This window comes from Melopsittacus undulatus, chromosome Z, assembly GCF_012275295.1.
Source record: "Melopsittacus undulatus isolate bMelUnd1 chromosome Z, bMelUnd1.mat.Z, whole genome shotgun sequence".
Lineage (NCBI taxonomy): Eukaryota > Metazoa > Chordata > Aves > Psittaciformes > Psittaculidae > Melopsittacus > Melopsittacus undulatus.
Genome location: NC_047557.1, coordinates 29,541,501 through 29,565,453, shown reverse-complemented (window position 1 = coordinate 29,565,453; position 23,953 = coordinate 29,541,501). Strand labels below are relative to the sequence as shown.

The 23,953-nt window shown below is 38.0% G+C and overlaps 1 protein-coding gene across 1 annotated transcript in view; it reads right to left on the bottom strand.

The window, feature by feature from the left end:
• JAK2 (Janus kinase 2) overlaps nt 1-23,953 on the bottom strand; it is a 54,958-nt gene that overhangs the window by 18,040 nt on the left and 12,965 nt on the right. The window contains exons 5-18 of the mRNA XM_031054217.2: nt 23,290-23,435; nt 21,605-21,926; nt 19,181-19,300; nt 14,435-14,592; nt 13,058-13,169; nt 11,214-11,400; nt 9,688-9,815; nt 9,074-9,208; nt 8,169-8,256; nt 7,237-7,364; nt 5,932-6,070; nt 4,260-4,411; nt 3,110-3,260; nt 2,285-2,421 (exon numbers count right to left, since the gene is read on the bottom strand). Of these exons, the coding sequence (XP_030910077.1) occupies nt 2,285-2,421; nt 3,110-3,260; nt 4,260-4,411; nt 5,932-6,070; nt 7,237-7,364; nt 8,169-8,256; nt 9,074-9,208; nt 9,688-9,815; nt 11,214-11,400; nt 13,058-13,169; nt 14,435-14,592; nt 19,181-19,300; nt 21,605-21,926; nt 23,290-23,435 (2,103 nt within the window). The remainder of the gene's footprint in view (nt 1-2,284; nt 2,422-3,109; nt 3,261-4,259; nt 4,412-5,931; nt 6,071-7,236; nt 7,365-8,168; nt 8,257-9,073; nt 9,209-9,687; nt 9,816-11,213; nt 11,401-13,057; nt 13,170-14,434; nt 14,593-19,180; nt 19,301-21,604; nt 21,927-23,289; nt 23,436-23,953) is intronic.

Genomic DNA, 23,953 nt, shown 5'->3' with positions numbered 1-23,953 from the left:
GCAAAAATCCCTTCATTTAGGTTCCTTTCAGCTCTTAACTCTTCCCCAGTTCTTGGTGGTTCTTCCCTCATTTGTTTCAAAGTTCTACCTTTTCCCTTTTCTTTGTTTATGTCAATAAGGGGGTGATTGGTGACAGCCAACATGCTTCACTAATGGCAAATCATGCCTGACAAATTTGGTGGCCTTCTATGTTGAGGCCATGGCATTAGTAGATAAGAATGACTGACATCATCTACCTGGACTTACGCATTTGATGTCCCTCACAACATCCTTGTCTCTAAATTGGAGAGGCATGGATCTGATAGACTGACTTGCTGGATAAGGAACTGGCTAGATGGTAGCACTCAAAGAGTGTGAGTGGAGACTTGCAAAAAGTGGTGCTCCTCCAGGGTCAGTTCTGGGACTGGTGCTGCTCAACATCTTTGCTGGCAACACGGACAGGGGGACCGATGAACCCTCAGCAAATTTGCTGATGATACCAAGGTGCGTGCTGCAGTCAGCATGCTGGAGGGAAAGGATGTCATCCAGAAGGACCTTGACAGGCTGGAGAGGCAGCCAGTGCCAGCATCATGAAGTTCAACAAGACCACGTGCAAGGTCCTGCACCAGGGTCAGAGCAATCCCAGGCACAACTATAGGCTGGGCAGAGACTGGACTGAGAGCAGCCCTGAGAAGGACTTGGGGGTATTTGTTGATGGGAAGCTTAGTGTGCACCTGCAGCCCAGAAAGCCAACCATATGCTGGTTGGAGTTTAAAAAGGAGTGTGGCTAGCACAAGAAGGATGTGGACCTATTCAAGTGAGTTTTACAGGACGCCAGAAAGATGATCATGGGCTGGAGCACCTCTGCTATGAAGATAGGTTGATAGTCTTCCAGTACCTAAAGGGTGCCTACAAGAAAGCTGGAGAGGGACTTGTGTTTACAAGGGCCTGTAGTGACAGGACAAGGGGGAATGGCTTTAAGCTGAAAGAAGAAAGATTTAGATTAGGCGTTAGGAAGAAGTTCTTCACTATAAGCATGGTGCAACACTGGAACAAGTTGCGCAGAGCAGCTGTGGCTGCTTCATGCCTGGAAGTGTTTGAGGCCAGGCTGTATGAGTCTTTGAGCAACCTAGTCCAATGGAAGCTGTCTCTGCCTGCAGCATGGGGGTTGGAACTAGATGATCACAAGGTCTCTTCCAACCCAAACTATTCTATGATGATTCTGTGTTTTTTTCCATCTTCCTTTGTGCAGTCATCACCTACCACTCTGTTCCTTTCCCTATGCTACACTACCATTTACAGTTAAAACCAAACCATCTGCAAACGCAAGTAGTTCTGCCATTTCACCTTCATGCTTGCTTTTGCTAGTAGCTGGAGTCAAAGGAATATATAGCTATCACGCCAATAAAAACCATAAAACAGCAAGGAGTGACTCTGAGAAAATACTACTTGGTGAAGACCTACCACCTGCACCTGATCATCTCTCTAGGCATCACACAGACAGGCTGCAGTGACTTGCAAAAGTAGTAACCAAATGCAGATTTCTAACACCTAAAATATTCAAGGCCTACATATATCTCAGAAACATTACTGAATTTAGGGGCTGTGTATTCAGACTTCCCTGAATACGGGTGCATAAAACCCCCTGAACTCTACCAGTTCTACGCAAGACTGTTCTGGAACCTTTTAAAATGAATACCATGTATTTAAAAAAGAAATAAAAAATCCGTCACATGCAGCTCTGCACTACTGAAAAAAATTTTAGCGTTTCAGTATGACTTGATTCATTGTGGATACCACCAATCCTTTATTCTAGCTACTGATACTGTGAAAATGAAAAAGATCTAAAAGGAATCATAAAATCAGCTGGGCTGGAAGACTTTTAAGACCTTCAATATCATCAAGACCAACCATTACCCCAGGACTGCCAAGACCAACATTAAACCATATCACCACATATACATGGTTTTTGAACACTTCCAGGGACGGTGATTCCACCACTTTCCTGGGCAGCCTGTTCCGATGCCTGATTAACCTCTCTGTGAAGAAATTTTTCCTAATATCCTATCTAAATCTTCCCTGGTGCAGCTTAAGGCCATTACCTCTTGTCCTGTCACTTGTTACTTGGGAGAAGAGATTGACCCCCACTTCACTACAACCTCCTTTCAGAAACTGCACATTATGGTCAGATGTAACTGAAATTATTGATTTCTGTAGCAAAAGTTTCAATGTAAATAATATATATGGGGTCATGGTAAAAAGACAGTTCTTTGCTAAGCAATTAGAGAGTTTCAAAATATCCTACCTTGCCAAGCTGCTGTAAAAACTTAAGATGTCTCTCTTCAAATTGTGTGGGGTCACGATCTTCAAAAGCACCAGAAAATCCAAGTGCTCCAATTCTCATATTTGGCAACATATCACTTTCTGTTAAAAGCTCATAATCTGAGTGATAGAAGGAAGAAAGGAAGAGAGAAAGGGAACAGGAGGGACAGAGAAGTTAATAGAGGTGGAGAAACGTTTTAATCTTTGCATGTTATACCTTTGCCTGGCATACCCCAAGCTCAGTAGAGAATTAATAACAAATGTCTATGTAGTAATTTGGAGTCAAAGATGAATTACAAAAAAGCCAAATGACTTGTCCTAACTCACATCAAGTCTTGCTTTAATTTCCCAATTTTCTCTTTTTGCAGGCCTATTGCATTTCAAATTTAGCAACTATTATGCAACAATTCCACTGCTGCAGAGGGCAGAAATGAGCTTGTAATAACATGCATCTTCCATTTGGAAAAAAAAAAAAGTATTTTATTAAGAGAAAAAAGACAGAAGCATAATAAACTTGGTTCAGAGACTAAAATGCTTGGGACAGGCAATAACCAAAACAGAAAACTGCTTTGAATGATAATGCTGACTTTTAATGTGTTCACCTTTAGAAGAAAATAAAAAAGTTCATAGTGTCTAAACATAGTGTTTAAAACAGTCACACACTGTCCTTACAAATGTAGATTTCTGGGAATGCTCTGGAGAGTGGTTGTGGGTCAACATACCAAAAAGCAAGGCACCACACAAAAATGAACCAGTGGGAATTGGGGTTTTTTTCGTCTAGTGTATTCTTCTTGTAGCACAGACTCACCTGGAGTGAACAAACTATTCAAGTCACGTATAATTGCTCTAAATGAAGGCCTGAAATCTGGCTCATAATCCATACAGTTGTTTATAAGGTTTGCTAGTTCCGTCCAGTTGGGAGCAGGAAGCTGGTGTCTATCTTCATAAAACTGTAGTTTCTGGAATGAAAAAGGTAAAAGGCAAAAGATACAGCTCTCAACCTAGACTTGTTATATCTCATTAAATGTACATTTGACCAATTTACGCGAAAAGCCAAGGATGACAAAACAGCAATGCTGGCATAATTTAGAGTAATTAGCTCAGAAATTCCAAGTCAGTTACTGGTGGAAGATAAGAAAACAGAGAATTATACTGAGAAAGATGGTGTCTCCTTTACTGGTGATTCCATAAAACCTCAATGGGATAGATCCGTTAGAAAATTCTATCCACCTGTGAGCTTGCTGAGTTCCTCCAGCTGTAAAAGGCTTTCTGAGTATTATTAAAGAATGTGTATTAGTAGAGGAGAGGAGGGCAACTTTTGAAATACCTAGATATCTATAAACTAGATTTAGGTAGACATTGGAGCTTATTGTAAGAGCTGATTACAACACCTGAGAAATCAGAACAGGCTTTGTGAGAAGGTAACAGCCATTTTAAATATAATACTACAAAATCTTTTTGTAGTGTAGTAAAGGCAATAATATTTTTGCTTTCAATTGAGGAAGCAAATACATAAGAAAGAATATGTTTATGGAATGTGTTTCCCTTCCATGCCCTGCCCCTATCTGAAATAAAGTTAACATTTCTGGTTTAGCTAAAGCAGCAGAATTTTCTGCAACACACACAGTCTTAAATACTCCAAGATGTTTTATTACTAAAACAATATTAATTAAAATCCATGTACATTGTTAGGAATACTTTTTGTCTGAAGTCATATGCTGCTGTAACAAAGCAACAGAAACATGAACAAGGCAACACTGCACTGCTGTTCCCATGAAAATAAAAACAAACAGCATAAAAACAAACCTCAATCATCACTTCTGATGATTAACTACCAGTAAGAGTGCTCCTCTCCTACTGTGGTAAAACACTTTACAAGCTGACATAGTTACAACAGCAGATGTTTTAAATTAGAAGTGTTCAAAGAACTGTTATGGCTGCAAATCAGTAATGCTTACTCTTGAAGAATCCAATGCACTCAAAGGTTTGTCTCCTCCACTACAGATTTCCCACAAAGTAGTACCAAAGCTCCATTTGTCTGTGGCCAGGCTTAATTGTTTGGGATTCTCAATGCATTCAGGTGGCACCCATGGTATCCTCTCAAGAAGAACTGTGTAATCATGCAAAGGAAACATCATGTTAAGATGAATAATACAACCAGAAAATTCTCTTAACACATTTGATTTCTTTAAAATTGCATTAGAATACTTAGGTATATCATTCTGTAATGTGCTTCTAACAACTTTACAAGTTTTTGTTTCTGCCTAAAATAACCTCAAACTACAGAATACCTACAAAAAAAATATTTATGAATGAGAGTGGAAGACCATTAGTTTTATTGTAATAATGTTATAAAACTGCTTTTTTGGACAGCATTTGGTTATAAAATTGCTTTTTTGGACAGTTTTATTGTAATAATGTTATAAAACTGCTTTTTTTGGACAGCATTTCCATTATTTTTGATACAACTTCTGCATTTCCCCCAGTATTACTGAGACCTACTAGCTACTGCAAAGAAACTAGATGGCAAAGAGTAAAAAGTACTTTGCTAGAGGTTGGCACATTATGGCACAGCAAAGACTCCATAACAAGGAATTTTTTTCTCTTTAGTTTCAGCTCTGAAAGCTTCATTGTTCTGGGTTCAGCAGTAGCAGCCATTTTACTCCTTAGTAGCTGGTGCAGTGCTGTGTTTTATACTCTACTCTGAGAACAACATTGGTAACACCAATGTTTTCAGTTGTTGCTAAGAAATGCTTACTCCGATCAAGGACTTTTCAGTCTCATGCTCTGCCTGTGAGGAGGAGCATGGGAAGCCAGAAGGAAGCAGAGACAGGACACCTGACCCAAACTAGCCAAAGGCATATTCCATTCCACAACACATCATGCCAGTACAGAAACTGGTGGAATTATCTCAAAGGCCCAGATCGCTGCTCAGGTACTGCTGGGTATCAGTCAGTGGGTGGTGAATGGTTGTACTGTGTATTACTTGTGTTTATTGTTTTATTTTCCTTTTCCCTTTTTAGTTTTATACTCTCTCGCCTTGTTACTTCCCTTATCATTATTATTATTGTTGGTAGCAGCAGTGGTTTGTGTTCTACCTTAGTTACTGGAATGTTCTTATCTCAGCCTGTGGGGTCTACATTCTTTCGATTCTCCTCCCCATCCCTCCAGAAATGGGTGGGGAGAAGGGGAGAAGTGAAGTGGGCTGCGTGGTTACTGGCTGGGCTTAAACCATGACATTCACCAAGCTATAAAATACAACAATTTAATCTTGATCAGTAACAGGATACTAACTCCAGCAGCTACCTGCAGACGCAAAAGACTTATTCATGGTATCTTACAGCATCCTGATAGTACTAACAGTGGAAAAAAAAAAGTTGAAAATGAAAATAGTAAGGAAGAAACCTCACAATGGAGAACTGTGGCTTTATTTCCTGTACCTATTTGCTGATACAGAAGATACACTCAAAACTGCTCACTAAGACTGCAGAGATTACTTCAAAATAACATATGGATGAAGGAACTTTTTGTAACAGAAGTACCTCAGACAGTGGTCAAAAAAATAAACTCACCCCAAACTTATTTTTCAAGTCAAAAGCATTAAAAAAGAAAGCTGACACGAAGACTTACTATCTCTTGGCAAGACTGTAATACTGATGCCAGGATCACTTAGTTTTATAAATGGAAGATTTCCAGACTTTCTGTCTTCTTCTCTGATAAGCAAGATGTTTTTTGCACAGACATTCCCATGAACAAGGCCTTTATCCTCCTACAAACAGAAAAACATCTTTTACACTTAGAAAAATCTTATGGTTGAAGAGGTATTTGAACCAGTACTTTACAGCATGAGGGAAACATCAAGAAACAAAACAATGACCATAGATTAAGCTGATCAAATCTCAGCCATTTCATCAGTTTCTCTCAGTTACAGTTTCTAGTTAATTTTCATTCATTTTAATTATCTACCTGCAGTTTCTGGTTTAAAATTATTTGATGTACAGTAACTCAGAAGGATACTGATCCATCAGCCTGATTAATTTAAAATAAATCTAAGAACTAATAAATCTAAACTGGGGCTATTCCGCGTGGAGAAGAAAACATGGAGACCTCATAGCAGCCTTCCAGTATCTGAAGGGAGCCTATAAAGATGCTGGGGAGGGACTCTTCATTAGGGACTGTAGCGATAGGACAAGGAGTAGCGGGTTAAAACTTAAACAGAGGAAGTTTAGATTGAATTTAAGGAGGAAGTTCTTTACTGTAAGGGTGGTGAGGCACTGGAATGGGTTGCCAAGGAACCTGTGAATGCTCCATCCCTGGCAGTGTTCAAGGCCAGGCTGGAGTGAGCCTTGGGTGACAGAGTTTAGTGTGAGGTGTCCCTGGCCACGGCAGGGGAGTTGGAACTAGATGGTCCTTTCCAACCCTAACTATTCTATGATTCTAACTTAATATTTAAACTTTATTAAAGGGAAGATTCATCTAATCACATATTCTGTCTTGAATAATGGCCTTTTTGTTGAACTAAACAGGCTGTAAGTTTGGGACCTAATGCACAAAAAGATGTACTAGCAGTCTGAACAGCACAATGTTTTCCCCACCCAGTGGTTAACTACTAACACTACCAGGAAACAGTTATGGTTCAACATTGTGAGCTGAGGTGGGAAAAGCAGGAAGGACTGATTCCTGGAAAAAAGAAAAAGAATTTTACTGGAAGCATGTTTTTATTTCATGCTAAACCATTAAAAATTAATGGGAAATTCAATCACACTCTGTACAAGATAACAAAGATCTGTCCTTGGCTATATAGTATACAGCCAGCCTGTTTTAAAACACCCTCCGGAGTTTCAAGAAGTAGGGCAATAGCTCAGCTATTCTGTATTTATTAGCCTGAAATGCTTGAATTCAGCCATTAACAAAACTGAAGAATAAACTACTTACCAGAAAATGCATGGCTAATGCCAACTGTTTGGCTACTTCCAGCTTCCATAAGATATTGATAACATTTTTGTTCTTTTTCAAGTAAGTGTCCAAAGATCCAAACTTGACATATTCTTGTACAAGGATGTCTGATTTAAAATAGTAAAAAGAGTAACAATTAAAATCAAGAATAAATAAAGGAATTTCAGGATAGATTCATTACTCTAGTATTACCTTTTTCTTTGATGCCTCATTGGTGAACTAATTATAAATTAGAAGCTACATGACATCTGAGAATGGCCACAAACATTCATTTTATAGAGTGCAAACTTTTATTTATAATTATGTGAAGCAATTTTTATCAAATCTGTACATGAAGTGTGTAAGCCACAGAAAAAATAACACTAAGCCTCTCTTCCTATTTCTTAGTAACTGTGTCTTGCCAAACTAACAATTCTCTTGCCTTCACAAACAGAACTGTCTATGGAGGTCAGCTGTAATACAGGGAGAAATAAGTAGCCATATACATCTTTAAATATATTTTTTAATTATATACTTATCTACCTGAAATTTCACATACAGTTCCTGTGCATGGTACAATAAATAAACTAGAGAAAACACTCATGGGCATTTTTGCAAAGAAACTGGTGAAGTAAGTTCTTGGCTAAAACTTTCCAGAAGTGAAATTTTCAGATGGAACAGATATGATTGTGGGTAATGTACAGAGGTTACTATTCACACAGATTGTATTTACACAATTTATTGGTTTTCTTTATCACTGTACTAATTAGTTCTGACACCAAGACTAATAATGCAATGTGAACATGTACTGGGTAACCAGCTGGTGTGACAAGTTCTTTTGTTTCTTTTCCCCTGCTTTTACCCCGAACCAATGGCAAAGTCTGATGACAGCTGTATAAAATTAATACAAAAGAGAATTAATTTTTACTTACTCTCTTCTCCACACACGCAGACTCCATAGTTTAACACCAAATGTTTGTAAGAAAGCTGGCTCATCATACTTGCTGCCTCAAAAAAGGACTTTGAGGAAGGGGAGAGATTTAGAGAGAATAAACATCACTGAAAACACCCCCACCCAAAATTAGATAATTTCTAGTAGTTTATTAAAGCCATGTGCATTTTTTCAAACATTTTATCTTCCATCTCACTGCAAAGACCCTGCGTAATATATTTTATATTTGCGGTTGGTTTAGGGTTGTCTGGTTTATTTTTGTTTTTTGTTGTTTTTTTTTTAAATAACTGATAATCCACGTTTCAGAGAGGTTAGCAATCTCTTTTTCTGCAGGCAGAACTGTAGACAAATTCATGACACACTATTCAGTTTCCAATTCATACTTTCATAATGCACTATGTAGTTTCAAATTTATTTCTTCATTGCACACTATTAAGTTAAAAGACAAGAAGTATTCTACCATTAATCTACTACCAGACCTTGCCTACCCCTGTCAGAAAGGTTTTGATGCTTTTACTTCTTTAGCCATTTTTTAAACTCTCGTTAGCGCCATCTCCAACTGCGTTTGCTTGTGTACTGATTATTCACCCAACAAAACAAGATTAAAATTAGCACATTTTCCTTCAGGAAGTATATTTGCATTTCTGCACTCCTGCCCTCTTTAACAGCTAGTTTTCACTTACCTTTAGAATGTATTACCCATCTTATTAAAATTAAAATGCGTTGTAGTTTATTTATTGTTTTCAACTGTCCAGAGTGTATGCCTACACTGCTTGGTTCAACATACAACCCTCTACTATATAGAAAACACTCACTTATTGTAACTGCAGTAATGCTTAGCATCGCATGCACACACATTACACAGCAGCCAACAACCACACCAACCTCAGAGTAGTTTCTATGCACTTTATCCAGAACCTTTAAAAGAACTTCAGTTTGATGGAGCTGGCCATAGTCTCCCACTTCTTTCCTTACACCTTTGAAAATCTTTGTAAAAGTTCCCTGTCCAAGACTCTCCTCCTAAAAGAAGGGTAGAAACCAGATGGGAAAAAAAAATCAGAAATCTCTGCCTGTTTTGCAGAAGACCTCTTAACCAAACACCCTAAATAATGTATACGCAAATTTTTACAGCTAGCACATCTCTAGGTTCAAACTGAGAGGACAAGGAAGCAACTACATGAGAAACGGCTTAAATCTTCGCTTATTTTTTACTGACAACAATGATCCCAGGAAATAACTTACTGCAAGAATCAGAGAGGAAGAAGTTCTGTAAAAGATGTATTTAGACATCCCTAGAAGTAAAGAAAACTAATGGAAAATTAAAGGGAGGGGGGAAAAAAAAACCTTTTCTCTCACAATTTTAACTAAGGGAAGATTACAGCAAAATCTCCTAGCTCAGTAAATCTAGCTCAGATAAGGCTCTTTTAAACTTACACTGAGTTTTTTAAAACTTAGTGTGCATTAAACCTACCAGTGGAAGAAGTAACTAATGGACTTACAAATATCAAGTCCTCATTCCGGATTTTGTGAAAGACCATCTGGTTGACATTATTGTGTCTCTGTAGTGTAGGTGATGAAGGTACATCAGCAACACTATTGCTTCTGAAGACTAGGAGATTTGATTTATCTGGGAGAAGAGGATGGGGAGAAGGAAACCAAAGTAAATTTATGAAACGTAAAACTAAACCAATATTATTTCAGAGGGTTTATTAATGAGAAGCTGTTAATGCAACAAAAAAGATATCACATTGAAATCAGTTTATTCAAAAAGCCACACCGTATTTTATAAACAAATTTAAGATCTGTTTTTTTCTAGTCAGCAAAAGCATATAGGTTTATGAAGCTATTTTAAGTTTCCTAAATACTCCTACTTTTGACAAACATTCTGAAATCATTCCTGCCTTTCATATTTTAACCTCTGCTGTATTTGTAATAACAATATGGGACAGAAAAAGGGGAGGTAAGTCACCTTCTTTCATATTACAAAGTTTTGGATGTGCCTATTTTTCTGATGCCTCTTTAAAACTTTTACATATTTTTGCCCTGGGAGTACTTTATTGGTTCTCATTGCCTTATGCCTGCCAGAGTAATTATTCTTTGAGTGATCTTGAAAAAAAGACTCTCCATGAAGTAAAGCAGGTCTGTTAGTATAACTAGCCAACAGACACATATTTGTGGGTAGATGCATGCACGCACATGCAATCATATTTATGCAATAATTTAAAATTATGATGCATATACACTTTTGGTATTGATGGAAATATGGTTACACTATTATCCTCTGTAATGTGCGTATGTATTTACTTGTCAAATCTTTTCTAAGCTTTTTAATCTACTGGCTAATTTCAATCAAATGTGAGAGAGAGTAGAGTGGTATCAAATAGTCTGTTCTCTCACGTTTTTCATTAATAAGAACTTGGATAGAAACAAAGACTATATTAACGTAAATGGTACTATTACTAATAAGCAAAAAGGGCAGATATTACCAGAATTCGTAAATAAAAACGCTATGAAAATCAAAGCTAGTCAAAACCCTTTTATTTACATTAAAGAAAAATCCACTACTAAAACAGGAGCTCTAGCCCATACATAATTTTCAGTGTTAAAAGAAGTTGAAATCACAGTGCAGCCTTTGTGTAATTCAGCTATCATCAAGAAAATCACTGGCATTGCTGGTTCCATTGCTTACAAACTGTCCTCAGAAAGAAATTATATATTAAGTAGGTCTTTCCTTCTCAAGGCATGAAAACACATTACTAAAGAAGAAATGCTGCTATACACAATCCACTGCAGTCAAGACACCAGTTTTCCTTGTAATTAATGGAACTGGCTGCTCTGATTCTGATGGAATACCATCTTATAACAAAGTAAAATCTAGCAGACAATAGAAATGAAAACTGTGATGAACAAATAGATCAGCAAAATCTTAAAAAACCCATACAAACCTATCTATCTACCCACCTGAGAATCATTTAGTTTTAATTTATTTTTAAATTTTCGAAAATGGCTACAAATGATCTCTTACCTTTTGGTTTTGGAGGACAGCATTTGACAAACTGGAAAATTATACTGTCTGAACGGACAGTTTCTGTCTGGTAACAGGTCAACAGATCTTTAAGATTACTGAAACTTCTCTTGGTTCCACTAAGATTATACTCTCCATTCTCATTCTTCGTAATTAAGCAGTGCTTATAATCAGTGGTATTCTCTCGCTGCAGAGATTATTTCCATGAAAATCAATCAATATTCAGTATTTGAAAGCTTATTTAAATGTATAGTACTCTGCTAACTAAAGAAAGAATGCTTCCGCAAAATATTACTATAATTTGTTATTTTGTTCTCACTCCATAATACTGATTCTGAGAAAACATGATTCTACTCCCATCACCGGAATTAGTATACTGATGTTAAAAAAAACAAATGTTACAAAATGTGCAAAGATGGGGCTGAGAAAACAGATAACAAATCCTAGGAAAAATCCTTTAGAGCGAGCAATGACAGCTTCTTCACCCTTACATGAGGTAATACCAAAACAAGATTTTGTTGGAAATAACATCCCAGATATTCGTACTCTATGTCCTTCTGGCAAGCATTTCTAGACCTCAGATGTATTTCTTGTTTTCTGTCATCTACAGTACACTTTTAAGCAATTTGTTTTCAGCACATATTTTCAATATGCACTGAGTTATTTTTACAATGAGCCTTGAAAGATACCACTAAACATTTTTAAACAAGAGGAGCCCTTAACAGTGCTTCCAACAAATTCTGAATATCAGAAGCCTGCTAAGGGCTTGCAGAGAGCGACTCAGAACGGGAAAAAAATAAACCAAACCAACATGGCTAGGTCATTTAATGGCAGGCTTAACTCAGAAGCTTGACATGCAAGACTCCTGAAGTCTGTTCAGGGACTGACCTCTTAGCCTAAAAAATTCACTACCAAACACACTTCACTGACTGGACATAAAGATTTTGTGACACTGATCTTAAAATGGCTGTTTACTTCTGCATCCACACATCAAGATTGTTTTATCATTTTCAGAGATGTACATACCTCTGACAGTATTTAGTGACCTTGCTAGCTTGCTATAAATCAGAAGAAAAGCTCATGTATTACCTCTATTACTTTAGCTCTATTACTTTAATTAAAGACAAGCACATCCTTCAAACAAGATAATGCAATTATGTAACAGTAATATTAAGGTACTGTATTATTGCTAAGTGCAATCTCAGAGAAGAGGTACTTCTGGTTCTTCAGCTGCATGAAAATTGCAGGCATCTCAAGGGTGGCTGCCACTCTAGCTAACACAAGATACCCAGCAGGAGATCTGTGTTTACATAAAAGCTGCAAAATAATCCAGCTGGCCCAGCACTGAGGACAGGGATAGGACCCAAACCCAGAAGAACCTGTGAAGGAGAGAGACTCTCACATCACCACAGGCTGTATACTCAAGTCTATCTAAGCCCTATTCAAAAGAGGAAAAAAAAAAGAAAGGCCAGTGGAAATCCTAGTGAAAAAAATCCACTAAAAAGCCCAAACTTTAAAAAATAAAACAAAAACCAACAAACTGCTCTACCACCTAAACAAGTACTACATTTCCAAGAGCTATGTCACCATCTCCAGGACTCTCAAGCTCTCCCCTCCACCTGTCTTACTCTCCTAGGCACATGGTATGTGTCATTAGCAATTATTTACCATACATGTATTTTGATGTTTCTCACAAGACCCTGAAACCTGGCCAATCTGACCAAAGTAGCTATAGAATATACACATTCTGAAGAGAAAATTCAGTATCATTCACTTAACATCCTCAGCTCATTATTATAACACAAAAAAGATGATACAGGTACTATGCAAGGCAGAATACAAACCTCTATAGCAAAGGTGAGGAAGTATTTTTTAAAATCTTTAGGACTGCAACGAAGAACGTAGAAGCCAGTCTGATTACCTGCTTTCTTCAGTTTACTGATAGCAAAGTCCATGCTACAGTAAAAAAAAAAAAAGTTTAATATTGCATAATTTCAAAATGGAGGAACATCAGAGACTGGCCAATAAGCACTACTATCAGATACCTAATACAACAGCAATTCAAGGTCTTTATTTTTTACAGCTTCAAGTTAATCTTTTTGTCCCTCTGCTTTCCAATATTCAGAGACATATATATATATTTAGAGAGCAGTATATTATTTTTTTTTACACTGAAAACATTGCAATTATTTCTTTGATGAGAAATCTTACAGTCTAAAAAATATATATCCCATGTCTTATGATATGACTTTCAACATCCATTATGGAAGAAGTTGTAATAAAGCTGGCTAATAAATAGCAAAATACTTGCATGGGTGAAAAAGGTGGGTTTAACCTGGAAAGGACTAACATCAAAGAGGAGCTGAAATAAAACAATTTATTACTACAAGAATAATTCCCCTTTAGGCTTGCTAACTGACTATTTCTATCCATCTCATGATAAATAAAATGGCTTGGAAAGATCTAGAATCATTGCACATCCTTATAAACACCCTAAATAAATACATAGCAGTAGTCACTGCTGCAAGAAAGGTGGTTAGAACTGTATAGGTCTCTATGCCTCTCCTCCATCTCTTCTGAAGGTTACAGCATCTACCCTCTTTCTGCCACTGAGAAATTCACAGAACTATTCTGTATTAGATGAGTAGACAGTGCTAGTTTCATGTAAACATATCCTGCATATATCAGTTTAAAGCTTTCTGTAGCTAAAGCAAATACCCACTTTATTCTGCATAACAAAACATTTCTAAGCTCCCATGTGTGTTTATGTAAACAACAATACTATATGAACTATTAACTTGCTCAAATATTGAGGAAAATGTTATCTGAATTTGCCTTTTTCCCTTGGTAACTCAGATAATAAAACTGCAAGAGGCTGCAGTGAAAACATGAGATCCTCTGCCTATGACACTGTCTCTCACTGCCAGGGTAGTAACTATAATTCTGTAAAATCAGCATCATGACTTTCCTGACTGTATCACTTGAAGATAAAATGAATTCTAATGGAAAAAAATTAAAACCAGAATCTTTCCATTTACGTTTAATACATGAAGAAGGTTTTGTATTTTTCAAAGTGAAAACTAAGAGGAAAAAATTTAAAGCATTTATGTTACATAAGTTTAATAAGTACACATTTCAAGATGTCCATCACAGTTCACAGTCAACTGAAGTTAACCTTTCAAAAACAATATAACCTTGTTTCATTGCTAAAAATTGCTTACAAAATTGGTCCATGGCAGTTGCTTTGGATATTTTCAAGAACTGATGGTGGTGCTACTTCTTTACAGAGATAATGGTGGGCATCTGCAGTTAATCTGTAATATCCATCAATTAATGATACAAAGGAGAGAGCTTCTCTCAATGACTGGAATTCAGCCTCCTGTTAAGTTGCCAGGGGAGAATTAAGGGTAGAGAGAATGAGAGAGAGAGAGATCAAGACGGAGAGCGGGGGAGAGGGGGAGAAAGAGAGGGAAAGAGACATTCAATTTTAAATAGGCAACACGAAATTACTGGATACAGTAATGGTTTAAAGACGCATTAAAGATATAGAAGTAGTTTTTAACTACTGTTCATACAGTTGTACTTTCCCAGTGCCACCCAAAGCTTGTTAGCAATCTTCAGTGTTCAAAATAAAACCCGAAAAAATCTGCCATAACAAAACCCTTGCTCTACATATGAAACAGCAGAGGAATGGTTACAAGAGGGAATATTTGAAAGGGAAAAACTGAATAGATACAACTCAGCATGGCAGACACCTACCACACTGGCAAAATGGTGTTGGTTTTTTTTTTCCCTAAAGGAAAGGCTCTTCTTATCAATGGGGGTGCCTTCAAGTAGCAAATTAAAATCTCTAGAAAAGTACCTGCCTGAAAATTTAACTGCTAGTAAGCAGAAACTGGATTCCTGAACTAGATCACAATAGAAGCTAACTGTTTACTACTATGAAGAGAGGTACAATGGATGGAAGCCAGAGGAAGAATAATCTGGTTAAAGAAAAACAGGGTGTGGAAAAGGTTTACGCAGAAGACAATGAACTGGTAAGAGCAGGGCAAAATTAAATCCATCTGTAACAATATATTTATTACTGCCAATAAGGGAAAATAGAGTCTATGCAACTATCTATGTTATCTTAATATACTGACAGTTGTATGAGAGCATTAAAGGCTGTCTCTACTTCAACAGAGAAGTGTTACCCTACCATCTACAGAGCCACGCTGGATTTCATTCAGCAGCATAGCCCAACAGAACAGGCTTTAGTACAAGTTGCTGCACAAGTTGCTGGAGACACACTTAGTAGCTGAACACAATCCCTTGGCGAGTTCTTTGCTAGACAGCAATAAAAAAGCTAAGGCTCATGATCATATGCCAAGAATTGTTTTATTAAAAGAGGGCTTGGAAACAACTATCCTTCCATTTTTTTATACTACAATCAGAAAATCCAGACAAACAACACCCTAGAAATCCAGTCATTTTAATGAATCCATGCATTCTAAACCTCTGTAATGAATTCTATTAGCCTTGTAACAGGTTAAACTAAATTCACAAATTTTAATTTACATCAGCTAGTTTTGGTATGTAAAGTGTCCTCACAAAAAGCATTACCAAAAGAGCAGCTACTCCACTTTTGCTGCTCTGCCTTCCTCTTCACGAGCCTTTTTAGACAAGCTCTTAGTCACTTTTACCCTCACAAGCATATGTAGTCAATTACCACTATTGAGAATTTTTAAAGAAAAATCTAATGGCTCAAGATTAAGGGAGCCTCTTCCACCAATGTGGAAAGCTATTAAGCTCTCAGAAGCACAGATATTTCAGCTACTCTTCTGTTTCAACAAAAAGCCTTGCAATTTTTCAAATTCTTAACATGCTAATTCTGTGCCATTAATCCAGGAAATGAATGTGAATCATAATTCTACTATAAATGAAAGCAAACTGTATTCTTTTCTTTATAAAAGCAACACCAGAGAGACAATAAAACTAGTTAATTCTTACTGAAATATTTTTTGAATTTTAAAAATACGTCTTTACAGAGAAGTAGGACATAAGTTGTACAAAGCTTTTTCACAAACTCAAGAGAGAAGGAAACTCTCTAGTAACATAGATGCAAAGATAGGGAGCCCTGAAAACCCACATATCAGTCACAGACATAAGGGAAGAAACAGCTTGTACTGGGTTTGAATGCCAAGGTTTTAGTGCAGAGGAGGTCCAGCTGTGGCTTCTGTCAGAAGCTGATAGAACCTTTCTTGTGTCCAACACAGCCAATGCCAGCCAGCTCCAAAACAAGACCCACTGCTGCCAAGGCTGAACTCATCAAGGATGGTAGTACCACCTCTGTGATAACCATTTAAGAAGCAGGGGAAAAACTGCTGTGCAACAGAAGCCAAAGAATGGAGTAAGAATATTTGAGAGTAACAACTCTATGTACACCTAGGTCAGTGAAGGAGGGCAGGAGGTGCTCCAGGCATAGGAGCAGAGATTACTCTGCAGCCTATGGTGCAGCCAGTGGTGAGGCAGCTGTGCCCCTGCAGCCCATGCAGACCCACGGTGGAGCCGATTCCACCTGCAGTCTGGGGATGATCCCACACTGACGCAGGAGGATGCCTGAAGGAGACTGACCCTGTGGAGAGTCTACACTGGAGCAGGTTTGTGAAGAACTGCAGCCTATGGGAACAACCCGCACTGTAGAAGTTTGTGGATGACTGTGCCCCTTGGAAAAGATCCCATGCAGGAGCACGGTGAAAATGTGAGGAGAAAGAACATCAGAGACAATGTGTGATGAACTGATGTCAGCCTGCATTCCTTGTTCCACTGTGCTGCTCAGGGAGAGGAGGCAGAGAAACTCAGGAGTGAAGCTGAGCCTGGGAAGAAGGGAGAGGTGGAGGAAAATGTCTTGAAGATTTGGGTTTAATTCTGCAACCTACTCTGGTTTGCCTGAATCTGTTTTGCTTGTGAGGGTCACAGAGGAGGCAGGGATATTCAATGCTTTCTTTGCTTCAATCTAAATTAATTAAATGCTTAAATCTAAGGTCAGCCCTCAAGAATCCTTGTCCATGAGATCAGGGAGAAGGTCTGAAGAAAGGAATTATTTCCCTTGGTTGAAGAAGACTGGACTAGAGATTAATGAGACAAATTTGACATCAGAAGTCCACAGGCCCTCACAGGATGCTTCCATGAACAGTGAGGGAGCTGACAGATATTCCTGCTAGGCTACTCTTGATCATCTTTGAAAACTCACTGCAATCAAGAGAGGTGCCTGAGGACTTAAGAAAACAAATGTCACCCCAGATTTCAAATGGGCAAGGAGGACCCTTTGAACCACGAGCCAGTCAGCCTCACCTCCATCCCTAGAAAGGCAATACAAATCTGGGAAGAGAGGCTCACACCCCAGAGTGCTGCACTGTCATTCAGAAGGATCTGGACAGGCTGGAGAGATGAGCAGGGAGAAACCTTTGGAAATTCAACACATGCAAGTGCAGGCTCCTGCACCTGGGCAGGAATAAACCCCATGCGCCAGTACAGGCTGGGGGCCGACCTGCTGGGAAGTAGCTGGGGGTCCTGGTGGACAACTAGTTCTCCATGAGCATGCAATGTCTCCTTGTGGCCAAGAAGGCCAATGGTATCCTGGGCTGCATCATGAAGAGCATTGCCAGCAGCTCAAGGGAGGCAACCCTCCCTCTCTGCTCAGCTCTGGCGAGGCCTCACCTGGAGAACTGTGTCCAGTTTTGAGTTCCGCGGTACAAGAGAGACATAGAGCTCCTAGAGCAAGTCCAGCAAAGGGATACTAGAATGATTAAGGGTCTGGAGCACCTCTCATATGAGGAAAGGCTGATAGGCCTGTTCAGCCCAAAGAAGAAAAGGCTCAGGGGGAGTCTGGTCAATTTATATAAGTGCCTGAAGGGAGGGTGTCAAGAGGATGAGTCCAGACTCTTCTCTGTGGTGCCAGACAATAGGACAAGAAGCAACAAACGTAAACTAAAGCACAGGAAGTTCTCCTTTGAACATGAGGAAGAACTTCTTTACTGTGAGGGTGTCTGAGCATTGGAATACATTGCCCAGAGAGGTTGTGGAGTCTCCTTCCCTGGAGATACTCAAGAGCCATCTGGACACAACCTTGTGCAATGTGCTCCAGGTGACTCTGCCTCAGCTGGGAGGTTAGACTAGATGATGTACGGTGGTGCCTTCCGACAATCTGTGATTCCATGATTCTTTAAAGAATTTAAACAGTAAAAATGTCATTTATTTGGTTTCAGTGCTCATTGTCTGTGTATCATCACTCCTTGAGACCACTTCAAAGCCTTTTTCAATATGTGGGCCATCAGCACACAGCTTACCCTGACAGAATGGAAGCAGCTTATCTGATACAAAACCCAAGACTTAGGCTTAAGACTTCAATAAAGAACCGATCTATGTATCATAAATTACCCACACCTAAAAAAATCTACTTCTGTATCATTCAAAAGAGCTTTGAAAGCAAATGACCTCTGGTCTTCTGATAAACCTCTTATGCTGCTGAAATCCATTCAGTTTTACATCATGGTAATTGACTATACAGTACGATAAACACCAGTACCTACAAGAAATTTGAAGAGGACCTTTTTATAAGGGCATATAGAAATAGGACAAGGTTGAATGGCTTTAAACTGAAATAGGGTAGATTTAGATTAGTATTAGGAAGAAGGGTGATGTAAGGGTGCTGTTAGGGTGATGAGGCACAGAAGCAGGTTGCTCAGAAAAGCTTTGGCTGCCCCATCCCTGGCAGTGTTCAAGGCCAGGTTGGATGGGGCTTTGAGAAACTGGGACTAGTGGAAAGTATCCCTGTTGGTGACAGGAGGGCTGGACCTAGAGGATATTTAAAGGTTCCTTCCAGCCCAAAACATTTTATGGGTCTATGATGATGAATATCACAGCAACCATACAGCCTACTCAAAGCAACATCTATTTGAAAAAACAGCAAGCAAAAGCAAACTGACCAGATTCTTGCTGTCTTGTTTGTGAATAGTGACAATTCTTCTCTCACTGGAGCCTTCTTGGCTTGCTTGTTTAATGCTGACATCAATAATATCAGGAAAATCACAGTATGTTTGCAAATCCTGCAATAAATATTCGTTATATGTCAGTCATAACATGAATAGCAACAAAAAATCCCACCTATTTTCAGCAAATTCCTACATCTCTGAACTTGTAAGCTTCCAACAAAGAATGATAAGTCCTTAAATATGCTGTTACAGATAAATAAAGTAGTTTTTTGTTCCCAAGACCGTAACTAGGAGTATCAGTTAAAAAATGCACAAAGATCCAGGAACTGTGAATGGAAATATGCATATATGGGTGGGTTTGTTTTGTTTGGGTGTTGGGTTTTTTGTTTGGTTGGTTTTGCTTGTTTGTGGTTTGTTTTGTTTGGGTTATTTTAATTATACATATTTCTATTTGTTCTGTAGTATTTTGTGAGTGTTACCAACTAAAATTGAGAACACTTTATTAGCATCCTTATTAAAAAGGTTTAGAAAGTCTATTAACAATCCAAAACATGGCTTTGTTCAGAGCAATAAAAGCTGCAAAATCTGCTACCAAAGAGATGGATGTAGTATGAATGAAGAAAGCATACAGCCATGATCATTCCTGACTAGGTAACTTGAAGCACTGATCCTACTTATACGTGAAATCCAAGACATACTTTTCTCTGATTGACAAGCAAGTTCAGATAGCGTTTTATACTCTACTATTCTGTACTACTTCCTTCAGTCTTTCACAAGTGAAAATACAATGTCATATAAACCATACTTTGTTTTGCTTTCAGTAGTACTTCAGATGATAGGTAACATTCTTAAATAAAGGTAGATTTATCTATTTAAAACTATTTTCCAAAGCACATATATTCTATTCAAGTCAGCATACCCCATTTATATGGCTGCATGTATATCCTAATAAACAGGTGTAATAATCAAGGCTTTAAGACTAAGTGGGTATCAGCTAAAATAAATCAGCTGAAATGCACTGAAGTCCCTGAAGCACTGTTTTTTCATCTGGTGGCTGGAAATGTCAACTGGCAAAACAAGTATCTTTATAGTCTAACCCCACATATGTAATTCCAGCCCTCAAAAAAAACCCCAAAAAATTTTGTTTCAATTCAGTATCTTAATATAGATTCATCAGTAGAGTTTGCTGAAACAAGAGTAATGATTACATTAACAGACATTTATTAAGTTTTTATAACCAATTTTATAAACCATTTCTGTAGCAGTGAAAATATATGCAGCCTACACTATGTCTCTGTCAGTAAGTAGGATAATATTACTATGAAAATACAATTTGGCAATCTTTATAGGAAATATGATCAGTTTAAGCACTACTATAGGCTTGAATGCAAGGCTCAAAAAGCACAGTGTGCACAAATTTTGTACACCTAACCCAGAAATTGCAACATCTTTTTATGTTAGCTCCTGCCAGAGAAACTGGCATGCAGACTAGGAAAGGCAGAGGGCTGACATGTGACAATTATGAATGAGGTAACTACATCTAAAGTAAATCTACAAATATTCTAAGAACACATTTAAAATCAGGGCATGGAACCACATTTTCTTTTTTTTGTATTAAAAAAAAGAGTTTTACAAATCATTATAGCACACTGTAAAAATACAACCTTTTGTAGTTTGGTCTTGAATGCTACGTAACAACTTAATGAATGCAATTATTTTGTAAAACTGACGTGCTCCACTTCACCTTTAATTCAACTTCTGGAAAATCCCACATTCTCAGTGTATACTGCTATAAGTTTGTATCAGATTCTGGTAAATCTGACAAAACTAAGAGTTATGCTGGGAAATCACATAGAGGAGAAATAATACTGATAAATAAAAATGCAACAGCACATGGTTACTAGCACTTATTGGAACCATTTTGTGTCTAATTCCCAAACAAAGAGTACATGACTCTGCAGTCACAGAAATGTCACTTTAAATTTGCTAGCTTCAACAATGATAGGAGTCTGAGTATAGCAAAATCTACCTGGTTTTTGGAGTCCTTAAAGGACTGCAAAGGGAATCTGCGGAATTTGTACATTTTACCTACAACTGCGAGCAGGATCATTACTTTTCCACACTGATTTTTTTACAGTAATGAAGGTCTAACACAGAATTTCTCATTTCTCAAACACAGAGGTATTACATGTTCAAGTGCTGGCTTTCTTCTAATACTTCAACAAAAACGTAATTTAAGAATTCTGAACTGTTTAAGTCAATACACTTCTGTGAGCCTCAGCTATACAGAAATTATATGAACACTGTGAAGTAAAATTTACCTAGCAAATTTACCTGGGGTAAATCAGAACTTCTAACATAAGCTAGTTACTGTTACATGATAAACTGCACAATTATTAAAATAATAACAGAAATTACCTGCTCTGCCAGTGTCTCACAGTCTTTAAGTTTTCCTCTTGAGCACTGAATTCCACCATTTCCAGTTATTACAATGGTTGCAAAACTTTCCTCTCCAGAAGGATCTCCACCAGGTTCCTTTACTTCAAAAACCTCTGAATAGAAGGCAGTCTGAAGGGTTTCCAGATTTATAAGATACTTAAGTTTCAAGTTTCTGGCAGTAGCTTTGCATTGGCCAAACTGTTGTATAAATTTGCGGAACCTGTACCTTATTCTTTTCCGCGTCAAAATGTGGTAGTCTTGGATTTTTGCTCGCACACATTTAGGCAAAAACATTTTGTAGCTGTGAATAAATAACCAGCAAGAAATCTACTCATTTTATCCATTAAATCCATTAAAGCAAAGACGATTAGTTCTGTGCTAAACAACTCGTCATGAAAATAATTTTTTCTCTAAATGTATAACCTTAACCCTCTAAATAACCTTATTTTTTACACTGTAGGATAACAAGGACCTTTTCTTCAATCTCTAGTATGTTATCTCAAATACAGCCCTGTCTCTTCTTCAATTTTCCGTATTTCCCCCCTCACTCAGTTCAACGTACGTTACCTAGTGCATTTTCCAGAAATCCTGACTGTTCTAGTCATCACTGAAGTTTTGAGCTAAGGCTTTGTTTGGTTGGAAAGAGGATATTTCACAGACAGAGGCAACTGCATTAATATAGAACAACTTTCTGGCTGAAACTGTAAGTGGTAAAATATAACACTGTGGTTGGTTCTCACTGAAGTGCCTATATCTTAGTTCATATTCTTTATCAAGGGGCAAAAGTGTAATTTATCACCTGCACTAAGCTGGATAATTTGTTGTCTCATTCTCTTTTTTACTCCTTCTGCTAGGTTTCATTAAAAGACAAACATTAAGCATTAGTTACTATGCAAGGACAGAATTAACTCAGCTGAGTAGAAACCAATTAGGTTGATAAATCAATAGGAACTGATAAACTCATGCAAGCTTAGCAGAGATCAGCCCAAGATGCTTAAAAGCCTGCAGGGTATGACATGACAGAAGAGGCATAAGAGAGCTTGGTTCATCCATCATGGAGAAAAGAAGGCTCAAGTAAAGTATTCGACTAACAGTCTTCAACTAACAGATGGATATGGAATGGCCTGAATTAGACTTCTCAGACATGCACAGTGAAAGGACATGAGGCAACAGAGGGTAACTGGTATCACAGAGAAGACTGATTAGATACGGAGAAAATCCTCCTCAGTGAGGGTTGGTACACGGGACAAAGTTACACAAAGACATGGTGGAATCTCCATCCATGGACATTTTCAGAACTAGACTGGACAACATCAGGAGTTAACTTCACCTAACTTTGAAGTTGGTCCTGATCTGAACAGGGGCTGGATCTGGACCATAGGTCTCTCCCAACAAAAATTTCTACTTACACCCTTTCCCACGTAAGCAGCTGCTGCCTTACCTCTCATTAAGAGAGCAAAATTCATGTACCCAAAACCACAAATGGCCACTGTGATACAATCTTTATAATCATTTCTAGTTTACACTACAGCTAAGTTTATGGAATCAGTATGCTAGAATAGAGCAATTGCCAAGAACTGAACATCTCACAGATGCTAATGTGCAAAAACTTTGGTTTTAGATATCAGATAGGTGTGTAACACAATTATGAAGTATGGAGTCACCTGACTGAATTGTAAATAGCCAGAGGAGTTTGGTCCTTTTCTTTGGCCACTCTCATCATATCCAGAACAGCCATTCCAAGGCATTCTTCTTGTGTTTCATGAGTCACAGGCATCTGTACCCATCCGTCCAAAAAATCAGCTCGCCACTGAGTAAGACAAATGCAAGAATGCGAGTTAAAACTGTAGCACTGGTGCTCATCAATAAAAGGACTTAAGAGTGTAGTTCTGTTTTGCTTGTGGGGTTTTTGTTTGTTTGTTTGTTTGGTGTTTTGGAGAGTTTGTTTAGATTTGTTTCTTTTTAATACTGCACTCTCCTCAATAAATCCCTTCATCTACAAGAAGCTGCCCATGTTCATAATGGATACCATCTACTACCATGCTTAAAAACACTTTTCAAAATCTTTTCAAGTGTCGAGAAGGTCAATGTGGAGATGATGCTTTTCTACACTGTGTCATTCTAAAATGAAATCAGAAATCACACTGAAAAATTTGACTGTGGCACAAGAAAGGAGCTATACACTCTCACAGCTCTCCCCACAACTGCCATTTGAACATCTCTTCAAATATTCAACATGACGAGGAATTTTTCATTTTGAGAGGGCTTCAAGCTGTCAAAAAACAGCCTACACATTTACTACCAGAATACATGAAAGAGAATAAATAC